General features: G+C 35.1%; 2 protein-coding genes across 4 annotated transcripts in view; both read right to left on the bottom strand.

Annotated features, from left to right (window-relative positions):
* Positions 1-853: 853 nt before the first annotated feature.
* On the bottom strand, positions 854-5,050 carry LOC126693777 (AP2-like ethylene-responsive transcription factor At2g41710). 2 transcript variants are annotated; one of them, XR_007645528.1, is made up of 10 exons: positions 4,643-5,050; positions 4,470-4,552; positions 4,187-4,195; positions 3,973-4,061; positions 3,287-3,360; positions 3,158-3,208; positions 2,525-2,583; positions 1,730-2,358; positions 1,358-1,431; positions 854-1,271 (listed from the first exon to the last, which is right to left on the bottom strand). XR_007645528.1 is itself a non-coding variant. In XM_050389902.1 (9 exons), exons 1-9 carry the CDS (start codon positions 4,870-4,872, stop codon positions 1,218-1,220), a joined length of 1,278 nt encoding a protein of 425 aa, XP_050245859.1. In that variant the 5' UTR covers positions 4,873-5,048; the 3' UTR covers positions 854-1,217. The 2 variants fall into 2 exon arrangements, 1 of the variants encoding a protein (XP_050245859.1); XM_050389902.1 differs by lacking the exon at positions 1,358-1,431 and having other exon boundaries at positions 4,643-5,048.
* A 1,085-nt stretch (positions 5,051-6,135) lies between these two features.
* LOC126693776 (pentatricopeptide repeat-containing protein At2g41720) overlaps positions 6,136-14,861 on the bottom strand; it is a 59,423-nt gene continuing 50,697 nt past the window's right edge. Inside the window, exons 2-11 of one of the 2 annotated variants that reach the window (XM_050389901.1) lie at positions 12,747-13,067; positions 11,705-11,877; positions 11,057-11,162; positions 9,212-10,321; positions 9,003-9,108; positions 8,711-8,915; positions 8,305-8,437; positions 7,963-8,067; positions 7,241-7,361; positions 6,136-6,736 (exon numbers count right to left, since the gene is read on the bottom strand). In XM_050389901.1, the coding sequence (XP_050245858.1) occupies positions 6,690-6,736; positions 7,241-7,361; positions 7,963-8,067; positions 8,305-8,437; positions 8,711-8,915; positions 9,003-9,108; positions 9,212-10,321; positions 11,057-11,162; positions 11,705-11,877; positions 12,747-13,067 (2,427 nt within the window). In that variant the 3' untranslated portion in view covers positions 6,136-6,689. Of the gene's footprint in view, positions 6,737-7,240; positions 7,362-7,962; positions 8,068-8,270; positions 8,438-8,710; positions 8,916-9,002; positions 9,109-9,211; positions 10,322-11,056; positions 11,163-11,704; positions 11,878-12,746; positions 13,068-14,861 lie in introns of those variants that run through there. The other variant, XR_007645527.1, reaches the window with a different exon arrangement.

The raw sequence follows: 14,861 nt of genomic DNA on the forward strand, positions 1-14,861 counted from the left end.
TGAAAAACAATGGATTGTCAATGGCCATAAAACACATCAATGGGCTAAGACTCATATGGGTTACATAGATAAAGAGTACCACTTCAGTCGGCTTAAAACATCAATGAAAAACTTGGCCTGCAATATAGGAAATGGTTTATTTTCGAGATGCAAAGCCTGTCGAAGAGAAATATGATGCTTATTTAACCCATCTTCATGGTAGGTAAGGTTAAGGAGTCAAAGGTGAAAAATTGCTCAAGTTTTCATATGATAAATAAATGCTTATTTGAACTTGGCATAGAATTCTCTCTTAATAATTTAGGAAGGTGGAGGAGCAAATTGTGAAAATATTGTTAAAAGACGATTATTATTTTTATTGGCTTATAATTTTGTGGCACAGTTAAAATTATTTTAGCAAGCTAAAGTATCAAAAATAGTGTGGCTGATGTGGTAGAAAAATACAGAAAGCCGTATGTGGTTCTTACAACTCCAAAAAGGTGCTGCCATTTTTGTTTCTTGCAACCCCAAAAAGTGCAGCATTTTCGGTTTTCCAAGAACCAAAAAGTGTTGCCATTTCCCTTTTTGTCAAGGAATTAAGTTGTTTATACTGTATAAGTCCCAGAAAATGAAAGACTAATAATAAAATAAAATGCATTACACCGAGTAATATAATCTTTTGAAAACAATTAAGTTACCGTGCGAACAAGGAGATAAATACATAGTGTCTGACCTATTAACCAAAAATTAAGCTATTATTATTTGATAGGCCAATTTGTCAATCATATAGTAAAAAATCTTGATTAATTGTGAACAAAGCTACTGCGTTTGAGATGTCAATCAGAAAAGAAGCCATCAGCATTTGCAGAGACCCCAATTTGTGCATGTTAAAACTACAATGTTACAGAGCTTATCATATTCAGAACAGACAGCTTTTTCTTTACAACAAGAACATATCATCATTCAACTCTTTCAGTGCAATCCTAATATACATGATCATATTGGATATATCAAAATTTCTACATATATAAAGACACATTTATAGCTTCCCCTCTATATCTAGATCTGATGTAAATACAAGCCCACAAAAAACAAGTAAAATTCTCATCTTTTTTAAGGCCCTACTAAGCTCTCCAGACTCTTCCGGCGATGTTTGTTACACATAATGCAGCGCTAAACCCTTCCCGATAGAAGCAGTTTTCCACCTTTGAACCAATTGTAGATAAAAAGGGAATGTGATATCATTCGTCCGCATGGAAGAACGTATAAGTTGAACTGGTCTCAGTCTTTGTAACCTGCATTGCAATCCGTAAGTTTTATATGGGGTAAATGGGTACAGGAAATGAATTAGGGAAGAGATCTCCCTTATATGCCATCTTACCATTAAGAATCACCTGGGGCTGGAGGGGAAATATTACAATTGTTTTCAAATAAGTGATGAATCAGTTATTGTCCCTGCCATCGCATTATTGTTAGATAATGCTTTAAATGCACAATGTAGTGGCATCACATGGCTTATAAAGGAGATGCACAAACTCATCTCCTGTCAACTTTTACTTTTTAGCATCAATCTCACTTGTCAGAAATTATAGATAATGATTTTAACAAGAATGCTTCAAAGCTTATAGCATTGTCTTTTTATTTTTTATTTTTTATTTTTTTGGGAGACGGATTTTTTTTGGGGTGAGGACAAATCATTCATTTTCTTCAGTCCTACCTAAGAAATCAAAGCTCTGATGGGAAATATACCAACCTCAGCTGTACGAGCAAGTCCACTCGGAAGAACAGGAACAAGAGACGTCCAGAGAATGGGATCTGCTAAGGGATCAACAGTATTGTAGTTGGTCAATAGCGGTGCAGATAAGTAAGGAGTCAGCGGGTACACATTTCTCTGAAGAGACATTCCCCCACTCATTCCTAGTGCAACTCCTAGTCTCTCACTCGCAACATCATGACTTGTGGATTTCTCAACTGCCTTGCCATAGTCCACCTTGTTGATAGTATTTTTGTCTTCATTTTCATCATTATCAATGCTGTTTTCTGGCTTTTTTGATGCTTTCTCTTCCATGCTCTTGTAGGCAGCTGACCGTGACAAAATGCTCAAAGCAGAGACAGTAGAACTTTTACGTTTTCTCATTTCATTGGACATGCCCAAACATGGCATCTGGTATGGTTCAGTAGGCTGAACTGCCAACTCCAATGTTTTTAGTTCTACACCAATATCTCCAGCATGCTTTGTTTCTTCTGATGATTTTAACGCAGCATCTGATTGACGAGTTTTGTTGGGCCCCCACCACTTGATGTAACTTGTCAAATCAATCTTCCTTTCACTACAGAAATTGCCCAAATATTCACTTTCTGCTGCTGGATCATCGCCTGTACCTTTATAGATGATAGAACAGTTAAATAGTTGGTAGTGCTTCAGGAGGAAGCATGAGAAGCTTATATTTAACAAGTTGTAGGCAAAAGATGTTTTACTGAAGGATTATGTGAATTTGTAGAAGTCTCAAATAAATGATTCTTGAACATAAATTTCATCAGAACTTACTATAATTTGTACTGTTGAAGTACTCAGATGCACCCATGCGACCAAATGGCTCCCAACGACTGCTTGTGATAGCACCAAGTATAGAACAGAAAGCAAAACCATAGTATCAGTACAGATCCAATAATACTTCAATCATCTGCCAAATGGAACAGAACAGAACTACACAAACAGATTAGTGATTTATTCATTCTGCACTGAGTAGCATACAGATCATTAATTGTAATTCTATTTGCATTTTTCTAGAAAATATCCTACTGGTAAGATTTAAAAAAAAAAAAAAAAGTCAATAAAGATAATAAAGAAATTCCTTTTTTCTTTTCTTGTCAAATTACGGTGAAGTATATTCAACTGGAAGTGTATAACATATGTTATCATGTTGTCAAGCTTGGTAATAAACGATCACAAGTGGTTTCTCCATGCAATGAAAATCAGTTAGAGAGAGAGCAAGGTTCCTAGAACTCCCTAGGGAATAAGGAAGTGTAAAAGAATGGTTTTTACATTATGTTCCTTATGTTTTCCAAATCGCCATTCCTTGGGAAAAACATTATCATGTACTAACTGATCCTCTGGAACATCAATAGAAAATGCTACGTATCTCACATAAATGTAATTTCCATTCAAATAAAAATATACCTGGAAAGCCCACGATATTTAGAAATTCCTCTTGAAAAACCACTGCTCTTTCTGCGGATGGAATCAAATATAAGCAAAATACACACAGGGTGAGTTAACAAAATGTATTCAGAAAGTACATACACACACCTCCGCAGAGATGCAAGGTATTCTTCTCTTGAGACATTCTGCATCTCCTCAAGATCTCTTGTATAATCAGTAACCTGCATCACACGTGTCCAAGTCATATAGACAGAATCGGATGATTGAATATGGAAAAAATTCATATAACCCAAAAGGAATATGTTTTGGGGGGGGGGGCTTTCTTTAAATAACAAATTCATGGCTAAAATACACTTCATCCTTGAAAATTTTCAAATTCAATAAAGTTGCAATTTAGTACCCCAAAGAATTTGAAAGTTATCAATTGTGTCTTTCCTTTTGGTTATGATTAAAAAAATTGCATGTGGAAGAAAGCTCATTTTCTTTGACTCGTTCCCAATTGATGATGTTGGAACTTGTGACATCATCAAAGCTGATTAAAGTTAACGATGTGCTAATCACACAAGAGATAAGAGACTTGTCACAAATAAAGCACAGGTTAGCTCCATGTTATAAGGGTATAGCTCTAGGATTATATTTCCAATTTGGTGTTAAGTATTTTAAGGAGAAAATTACAGCTTTATATTTTGAACGATCAAAATCGAATTTTAACCAAATATGAGGGATGAAAAGTATATATATCAACTCATTAAAAATAACAGAATCAAGCTGATGGGTAAGTGAATATCAGAATCAGTGACCCAAAAGAAGTTAGTAGCGATGAAAATACTGACAGGGAAATTAATGAGAGTGCCAGGGCCCCAGTATTTTAAGGCAGCAAGATCATAAGCTCTAGCAGCAGCCTCTTCCTCATCATATGCCCCTATATCACACAAAACATAATTTAACCATTACATTAATTTAATATTATCACATAGATTGACACATTTATTACCAAGTCTATGATTAAGAAAGGAAAATTTCAATTAAAGGCAGCAATAAACTCACCCAAGTATACTGGAATTTTGATTTTTAGGTACCAATCATTTCATTTTCATGCACAGTGACAGAAAATCAAAAAACAAGTCAGCAACACAAAAAAAAAAAAACCAATAATCAAATAAATATAGTGATTATCACGCGCTCGCTATTCCACACTCCATAACACACTCCCTTTTTGAAATCATGTTTTGAAAACCGATTTCAGTTAAAATTGTGAAATCAGAGTGTGCAATTGCGAGTGTGTAACAAGATTTTCCCTAAATACAAAGCGAGAGAGAGAGAGAGAGACCTTGTTTTCCTTTCTTATTCTGATTTTGATTCCAAGTGCTTTTGTCCCAAAGATGAGCTTCATATCGACCAGTCCATCTATGCCTTTAATTTGAAAATTTAGAAAATTAACATCAACATCAACATGAACACGAAGAAAGAAAGAAAATTTGCGACGAGAGAGAGAGAGAGTACCTGGTGACGCCGCGGTAGATGGAGCTGCGTTTACCGGCGGCACAGGGAGGCATTTTGCTGATGCGCTCTTTCGCCGTACATCCTCGCTCTTTCTTCGCTTTCTTCAATCCTCCTCTGTACACAAACAGCTCGTCTTTCGCAACCATCGCCGCCTCTCCGCTGCTTCCAGCACCGCCACCACCGCCGCCGGCTTCCGATTTCAATCCAGGATCAGACGACGACGAAGCCATAGCCACCGCAAAAAACCCTAACCCTAGGAGAGAGAGAGAGAGGAAAAGATCGTGTGTGTCTCACAGAGTGGTTATGATTTGTTTGATAGAGAGAGAGAGATTTTGAGTGAAGAAGGAGGGGAAAACTATAGGGAAAGAAGAGAGAAGAAGAGTGTGGGTGTGTGTGGGGGTGATTTTACGGAAATGACCCTAAGTGGTTTGGGGGTTAAAAAGAGTGTAACGGCTAGGATAGGGGTTGAGGGTAATATGGTAATTGGATATGGTTTGAAAGTGTTTCTTAAGGTTACCACGTGGAAGGTGTCAAAAAAGACAGGACACCCATTTGTCAAGAGGAGAGTCGCATGTTTTTTCTCTTTCTTTCTTTCTTGTGTGTAAGATTGATTCTTCCTCCCAAAGACTCAAGTGAAGTGAATTTGTTAAGTTGTAATTATCTCTTCTATTAAAGTTGTAATCATACCAAATTTAATGGGACCCATCTTCCATTTTTACTACCACTGTTGTTATATTATTAAAACTAATAAATTTTGCTCAGCTTCTTCATGTGAAATGATTCAATGATTCTCTCACAATGTAATAATTTAGTGTCTCACACATAAAATTACTCAGTTTCTGCAAATTTGAGGAATCTAGTGCACATAAAATAATTGATGTCTTAGTTATACTTTTTTTTTTTTAAGGAAAAAAAAAATCTAAAAGCTTTTGTAGTTTATCTAGTTAACATCTAATGCCATTTATAAATTATTATAGAGACATTCAAGATTCAAAATCCTCTCTCCTCAATTATCAAATTAAAAAAATGGGAAAAAATTAATGGATGCCTTAGAGGTATATATTAGTGAACTACTTAAAGAAAATTGTTATGGAAAAAGAAAAAAAGTAATTACAGCCCGTTTGGTAGAGTTATTAAACAACTAATTTTCAGTTTTTAAACAACATTACACACACATTTTCATCCACACGTTTTTCAAAAAATTACAAACAACATTACTCAAACTATTCTACCAAACGGACTCTTAGTATTTTGATAACTTTTTCTATTTTTTATAAAAGTGATATTAAAATTTTCCTAAAAATGGTTTATTAACAATTACCTTAACGGTAGACACTGATAACATGACCTATAAAAAATTAATTCAATTTTTTTCACCTAGTTAATTGAAGTAGTTAGGAAAGTGTAGCCCACATGATAATATAATATAATAGAACTACAGATATGCATGAAGTGTAGCCATGGAAAACATTAGATTTTGATAAACAATCACATAATCAAACCTGCTTCATATTTTGAATAAAATAGAATTAAAATTTTCCTATTAACAATGAATAAATTACATTGAAGAAAGAGAATGGATACAACAAAGAAATTTTCTCCATATCATGAATATTGGCCTCAGGTGATACCCCAGCAGTCCTCTCTACACATAAAATAGTGACAAAACACAAATCACTTCCTTGGATGTATTGATTTGCGAAAGAGACCCTTTGCTTTAAGTTTTCTATCTCTGCAGCCACATACAAAAGCCTTCCAAGAAGGTTGACTTTCTTATATATTCGAGATGTCAATAGCAAGGTTGATATCCAGTAGCTGCTGGAACTCTCTTAAATATAATGAACATAGCTTGATCTTGTGTAACCTGCTCAACGCCAAAGTCCGGCTCATAACTGCCCCAGAGCAAACAACCTACTGCTCAGGTGATCCCTGGTCACCCCCTCCACAAAGAGACAACTTAAATGTCAAGTTGATGGTGACTCTTGCGGATTGGGCTTTATATGCTTTTGCTCCATTTGTCCATGGTAAGGTTGGACGAGAAGGATCGCTATTTGCTCACAGATATTTGATCCCCAACTTTTCTTTTCAAGGAATCTGCACAAATTCATAACCCAAATAAAGTTGGTGGATTCTCGGGTAGTTGCAAGAGCACAAAATGGAAGATGTAGCTGAAATTAAGAATGTAATAAATTGATAGAACAGTTGTAATTTATTTTTTGATTGGTTAAAGAATAATAGAAGTGTTATAATATAAGTCCTAACAACTGAAAGAAAGAGCAGTTATGTCTTAACTACAAGTGGACATAGATCTTATAGTTTATTAACAGATCCCACAGGTCACATTTCCCATGTATATCATACAAATTACTTTCAAGTTCATCAGTTTATATTGTTCTTAGGTAAGCACCAGCCACCAGGACTGTACACCAACACTTCATAATGATTCTCTATCTGGTCCATTCTAAGGAAAGAAAAAAAAAGGCAACTAAGTTGAAAATCGTATCTATGTTACTGGATTGAAAGAACATACGTACTAACATATACATTCACCTGGATGTACATATATGATCCCATCATAATAAATAAGAGCCTACATACCAACTCTTTCTTGAATGACAACAGCATATTCAGCACCACCACTTCTTTGAGCAAAGAAAAGAATATCATTGTACATTTCATTCGATGGTTGAATTCCTGCATCCTCCATCCACTGCAATACCTGCATCAAAATGACCCAAAAAAAAAAAAAATTGAATTTCTAGGGTCTATCTCATAAGCATTAAAGAAAGATATTGGAACATGAAAGCTCGCATGTCAGTATGTCACAATGTTATTTGGCCACAGCTGTCCTTAAGAAAACAATCAAAGAGAAGGATAAAATGTTCAACCACAGAACAGAATGTTGAAATTTGATAATGCGCACGAAAAAGAAAGGTAATCACTTAAACAAGAGACATGGTGCTTTCCACGAAGTGAAACAAACAATGCTGGAACAAGTACCAACAACACAGGCTCATATTGAATGCCTAAAAGCTTAACTAATTGTTATGTACCAATAATCTTAACACCACAGTTGAGATGCATAACACCATTTCATTCATTCAATTCATATTCAGAAAGAAATATTAACTGATTGAGTTGCATCACATGCATTAATTATTTGTTAACCACTGGCCCAGTGCTTAGGAACATTCAAGAGCAGCCTTAGTGTCACTCAATGACATTTAAAAACTTGGTCACCACGCCAGAAATGCTATAAGGCTGGATTTATACCATTGCTGCATAAAGTTAAAAAGAAGCAGAAGTTGACCTAAGGTTACCTCAATATATTTCCTCCAATTTCCAGCAGACAAAAGATTCTTCAACAAAATAGAATAAGTATTAAAATTGATATCAGCACCAGTGGCCACTATCTTGTAAAACAACTGCATGAGTGGAAAAGAAAATTTTAGTACAAAACTATATATATGGATACATTAACTATCAAAATTAGCAAACAGATCAGCTTTCTTAGATAAAAAACCAATAAACTTAAGATTGCATATTGCTTAAGATGCTCAGAAGATTGAGAGAGAGAGAGAGAGAAATGGATGCACGAAGGCAAAGTTTTGTGCTTGTCAACATTTACTTATCATATGAAAACTTGAGCAAGTTTAAAGAACCTTCATCATGGTCTCAGTCTTCCCACTTTTTCCGAGAAAATGCAGAAGCTGATTCAAAAGTCCAGCTGAAAGTACAGTGTACGAGGGCTCCATAAGCTTAATCAGGTCCACTGCTGTCCTCCAATCTCGTAATCTTAAACCAAAATTCAGTTTTAGTTTCATATGCAGTGATAAAATAACGACAAAAGAAGATATATTGTCAAGTCAGTAAACTGCCATCAAAACTGATTTAGCAAGAACATAATGGTAAACACAAATGTGCAAACACAATAATGCTGACAAGCCGTAAAACTAAAAAAAATAAAATGAAACCTATAAGAAAGATAAAAGAATAGGGAAAGATACATTAATGCTCATCTTTAGCATTCTATTCTTTATACAGAGAGAAAACAGATGGGGAACTTACATGCTACAAGCTGATACCATTTCAAAGAAAATGGAATTCCCAAAAGGGATTTCTTTTTCCCTCATAATTTCTGCCAAAATTAGAACCTTGGATGGTTGGCCTCCTTTATTAAAAGCTCTCATCAAAGCTGAACAAGCAATAGTATCAGGTAGGATATTATTTGCTTCCATTTCTTCAAATAGCACACAAGCTTTTTCCCAATTCTCTGATAGAAAATACTAAAAATTTCAGTTTCAATAATATCTTTTTAGTCAGCATCCAATCATGTCAACGGAATAACATACAATCTCACCAGCAGCATTATATGCATGTAGCATTGCAGTATATGTAACTACATCAGGATAACAATCAGCCATCTTCATCGAGTTGAACATAGATTCTGCTTCTTCGAGTTGACCCTGAATTATTGCAAGAACGAAAATGAAGAGAAACCAAAATAAAAGAAAATCAATCATGGATAATCTATTAAGTATTAAGAGGCAACTTTGTGAACACACTTGCCTGTTTGCTGTAGGCACAAATCACAGATGAGTAGACCTCTTTGGACAAAGGAATTTTTAATTTCATCATTTCATCAAGGAAACCAAGCGCCTCAGTATATTTTGACATCTTACAACAACTACTTATCAACACAGTGTAAGTAACACAATCTGGTGTAAATTTCTTTTTCCTCATAGATCTATATAAGGTTATAGCTTTCTCATATTCCCCTACATTCATATAGCTTCCAATAGCCGAGTTATATGCAACTGTGTTCAACTGAATGCCTCGCTGCTCAGCTGCTAAAAGCACAGCATCAATCTTCACCTTTTGGCCACATCGTCCACAGGCAGCCAAGAGTGTGCATATTGAGACAATATTTGGCTGGATCCCATCTTGCTCCATCTCATGCAAGACTTCAACAGCTTCAGCTAACAAACCATTAGATCCATAGGCATCAATCAATGCATTGTAGCTGACGAGATTTGGCTTCCGGTTGTTTCTCTTCATCTTGTCAAATACTTCCCAGGCCTTTTTAGGTTGTTGTGATCTTCCATAAGCATTGAGTAAAGATGTATAAGATACAACATCTGGGCAGAAACCACTTTGCTTGATCTTATTGAAAACAGACAATGCCTCTTTACTCATCCCATGAGAAGCATATGCACCTATTAGTGCATTGTAAGAAACAATGTTAGGTTTTAGGCCTTCTGCAAGCATTGTATTGAACACAGCCTTACAATTTTCAATTTGGCCACATACAGAATACAAATGAATGATGCTAGTGAATGTTACAATGTCAGGGTGACATCCTGCTCTCTTCTCCCTCATAGAATTAAACATTTCAATGGCTTTCGCATATTGGCCAAGCTTTACTAGGCAATGTATCACAATATTATGGGTGGTTGTGTCAGGACGAATGTTTGTCCCCTTCATTAGCTCAAAATAGGACAAAGCTTTTGAATACTGAGCCCCATTTTTGTATGCAGACAAAACGATATTGTGAGTAACAAGATCAGGCCCAACTCCATTATCTGTCATTTTCTTGCAAACTTTCAAAGCTTCTCTCCAATTTCCACTAGATCCACAAGCATTGATCAGATTGTTATATGTTGACCGACTGGGAGGGATCTGCACCCATATAATAAGGTTACCAACATCCACCATGAATGTAATTTAAAAGCTAAGTTGCTATATTGAAGTGCAAGAAAAAATATTAGCAAACATGAAAGCAGAGCAATTATATTGCTTATGAATGCTAAATTATAAGAACAGTTCAAGATTTAATTGATATGAAATATTTAATTGACATAAATAAGCATTTGACTACTTAATTTTCCACTAGATGACGTACAAAGATACCTTGATTCATATTAACATATATTGTGCATTTAAGAGAGAAGAAAAGAAGAAAGCCATTTAGAGCGCTATTTGAAAATTTTAGGAATATTAGATTTTGGGAGGCGTAATTCATGGGAAACACCCAAAACACTTCTGTAGACATTTAAAACAAAGTAAACCATATTCTAGGTTGTGCCATATGCAACTCTGAAACTATATCATGAACTTAATCTCAATAAATGAGAATCCTTGAGAACCACCACTAAGTTTCACATAACCCTCTCTTGCTTGATAAGCAAAATATAAGAAGAAGGCAATAAAATCCATGACATGCAAAAAATAGACCATGCCAATCATAAAAACATTTTTTGTGAAAAATCCAAAAAGATTCATTTCTTAATAACATGTGATATTGCAAGCATTTTCTCTCGCCAAATGCCATTTGAGCATCAATGGAAAAGAATGTTGCTCACACCAAGTTAGACCCAATAAGATTGACTAGGGAAGAAGAATACAAGTACACACAGAAGCACGTAGCATGTCTTCCATAATATTCATGGCCCAACGCGATTGACCTGCTCGACCATGTGCATTGATAAGAGCATTGTAAGTCTCAGCATCAGGCTTGCACCTAGCAAGAAAGTAAATAATATGTCACCACAGCTGTGAAGAATGGTATGCTTATGCCAGTCTTAACCTACAAATTATCAAATTGACAACATAAGCAGAACTAACATAGAGAATCATGAAATAATATGGTCTCATTATTAGACAAGTAAGTAATTGTAAGACACTTGGACCAGATTGCTACAGTGTAATACTAAATGCATATGCATAAGCTCAAAAGTATACTATCTGGTTTTCAATTTCTTCATTAAGTTTCAACATTATACGCAGCATGCATTAGATATTTGATTTTCTTTCTAGTCAATTTGATCCAATTCAATCACGAGTCATCAAGCAAACCAGTTATTTGGTCCAAGAAGCAAACTTCGCCTTAAATCTATTGGAAATAAGAGAAGAATCATGGAGTTAAGAATGACTAGTGAAAATTCATAATTAATACTGCCATGTTACCATTTACCAAGAGGAATTTCTTTTCTGACCAATCTGCTTCCTACTGTAATAGGATAATCTGAGAAAATACATAAGATGCAAAAACAAAAGGCATACCTCCACTCTTGCATCTCAAAAAACAAACCACGTGCTTGATCTGTCCGATTATGCCTAGCATGTAATCTGATCATCATATTATAAATATCATTCCGAGGACAATAGTTCTTTTGATTTTTCATCCACTGAAAAACTTGAATGCTACGTTCAATGGAACCCCTCTGTGTTATCTCCTATAACAAGAAAAAAACAATACTTTTCAGTATCTTATGTAAGCTCCATGCAGAAATGTATTGATATTCACATCAATTTTTTTTAATTAGTAAGTTACATATGCACCCAATAGGTCTTGAACCCTCATCCTCTTTCCGAAATATGGGAAGAGGAAGTGCCATTTTGAGGTAGAGGCCAAGTTTTTCATCTTACCACAAGTACAATACTTTTTTTGACTACATTGCCTACAACAACACCAAGCCTTTAGTCCTAAAACTTTAGGGTCAGCTATGGATCCTCAACAAACTAATTAGGTCGGCCCCATGTTTTATGGGACACCAAGACTTTAGTCCCAAAACTTGTATTTACAATAGATTCAATCATAATAAAGTTAGTAAATTTTATGCTGGCCATCAACCTACCAAAACCCTTCTCCTTTTTTCAAGTGTGGAACAGCTCTAAACAAAATATATGACACCGAGCATAGACACGGTAGAGCTTTGCCTTAGCTCCTCCCATAATCAAAATGACACTATTTCAATCACCTATATATCATCAGTTGGTGTTTCGATCATATTTCACATTAGTTGGCACATCATTAGCATAGAAATCCATTTCACAAAAAAACTGCCTCAAATTCTCCATATCTAATTCAATTATCTGTTCAACTAAGCAAATTAGCAATACAAAATTAATAAAATTGGGCAAAATAAATAACTGTAGCAGATTCATTCATAATAAAGTCACTAAATTTAAGTTGGCACAGCATGAGCATAGAAACCATTTCAAATAAAACCCACCTCAAATCCATCAAATTTAATTGAATTTTGGTATCCAACTAAGCTATTTAGCAATACAAAGTTAAGCAAAAACTTGAATTTTCAAATACCCTGATAAGAAGCGGAAAATTCTTTCTGGCAAAGCGGCCAATCCAGCGATTCAACACGCCCTCAATGTCGTCATGAGGGCGGAGGCTGAGGATTTCATGGACCACTTCCGACAAAGTCCAGTCCCTCTGGAAGCGGTCGGCCTCGACTCGGAGGCGGTAGCGTCTCTGAATATCGGCTTTCCTGAGGCCGGTGAGGCGCGTGGAGACTTCGTGCTTGCCCTCGTCATAGTCCACGCTCACTTGCTTGTTTTCTTCGAAGGCGGAGTTGTTCTTGCAGAGGATTTTGGTTTTGGGTCGAGTTGGACTGAGTTTGAGGCTAAGGTTAAGGTTCAAGGTTATGGTGTTGGTATTGGTTCCCATTGCTCATTTGCCGAAGAGAAGCTGAGAGAGAGAGAGAGAGAGAGAGAGAGAGGGAGTGTCAGTGAGGTGGATAATAGGTGGGATGGGGCTTATCAAATAGATTCTGTTTACATGCGCGCCTCGCGTTGTTGTGTTGTGGGATTCACCTTTTGGGCCATCGTCGCCCTCGCACCCCATCCCATGGTCCAATGGCCACTTGGGCTCTTTTTTTTTGGTGTAAGTGCATGGGTACTATCAGTGCACAGTTATGATACCATTCAGATTTTTTTTTTTTTTTTTTTTTTTTTTTTTTTTTATGGGACATTCAGATTTTAGTATAGTGTTATAGAAACATGTATTAAAAATGTTATTGTTATTTAAATGCTGAAAAGTGTTGTTCAAATAGCCCCTAAACATGTAACTATGCCAAATAGCCCCTAAACATGTAACTTGCATTAAATTTTAACATTTTGAAAAAAGCTTTTTTACATACAAGTAATCAAATATAATATTAATTTCAAAATTTCATTTTCATATTAACAAAGAACAGAAAGCATGATGGAGGTTAGATATGTTTAAGCTTTTGAAATTTTATTGATGAATTTTTGAACTAAAATTTTATTTTACATATTACATGCATATTTAAAGACTCCAAAAAAAAAAACTAATTATTTTAAGTAAAATTATTTCTAAACATATCCTAAATTATACAATACCGTAATAGTAATTACAAAAATAAATTAGGCTCATAATGTGGAAGATAGACTCTGGCCTTAACTTAGTGGCCCACTTATAATCAAAATTAATTTTTATTATGGGGTTAATATAATTCGCAATGGGAGATTTGAACAAGAAACAAACCATTCTATACTTTGCAAAAATATGCTTTGAACTTTATTAACATGATCTTTTTTGTTACATTATTCACTATGTGTTTCGCTCTTCTCTTTTGTTTCACTACTCAGTTTTTTTTCTAAGACCCTCTCTTTGTCTATCTTAATTCCTTTTATAATCTCTCTTCTCTTTCTTCTTCATCCTTATCTTTAGCTTGGTTCTCCTTATTTTCTTCTCCAACATGTAGGAGTATGCAGAAAACCTACCGACCCGCCAAACCCGACCCGACCCAACCCGACCTGTCGGGTTGGGTTACAAAAAAAAATTTTATAGCAGGTCGGGTTGGGTTTAGGTCATAAAATTACAAACCTGCCAAACCCGACCCGACCCACCCATATTTAATAAAAAACTTTTTAAAATTAACTGTAGGGTACTTATATATATTTAAATATATATATTATATATTTAATAATTAAAAAAAAAACAGCTGTAGAGCAATATTTCCTTGGTTCCTCCTACTAATACTAATTTAATATATATATATATATAATATTATATAATTAATAATTTTTTTTTAAATAACCAGTTCTTCCTATCCTATATAAAAGCTAATTAGTTCACACAAATTCTAATAAATCACTATTGTTATTTTAGTCATTAGTATTGTTTGCCTTTAAGGAGTTACATTGATACTAATCTTTAAGTTTTTTTAATATATTAATATTTATATTTTTTTCTACTCAATTAAATAATAATAATAATAAAATTTTGTCAAACCCATGGGTTCAACCCGACCCATGAGGGTTGGATTGGGTTAAATTTTTTTTGAACCACCATGGTGGGTTGGGTCAAAAAATCTCCTCAACCCGACCCAACCCGACCTATGCACACCCCTACCAGCATGTGCTATAGTAGATGCTGTCCTAGCATGGTTGGGCAACT

The sequence above is a fragment of the Quercus robur genome, chromosome 7 (assembly GCF_932294415.1).
Source record: "Quercus robur chromosome 7, dhQueRobu3.1, whole genome shotgun sequence".
NCBI classification, from domain to species: Eukaryota; Viridiplantae; Streptophyta; class Magnoliopsida; order Fagales; family Fagaceae; genus Quercus; species Quercus robur.

What these genes read in the sequence shown, in the direction of transcription:
- LOC126693777 (XM_050389902.1), bottom strand. Translation starts at nt 4,872, where the DNA reads ATGGCTTCGTCGTCGTCTGATCCTGGATTGAAATCGGAAGCCGGCGGC. An exon ending in CTTCAACAGTACAAATTATA is followed by an intron (nt 2,359 to 2,524) that starts GTAAGTTCTGAT and finishes TCATCTATAAAG; the next exon opens with GTACAGGCGATGATCCAGCA. An exon ending in GACTTGCTCGTACAGCTGAG is followed by an intron (nt 1,272 to 1,729) that starts GTTGGTATATTT and finishes ATTGCAATGCAG; the next exon opens with GTTACAAAGACTGAGACCAG.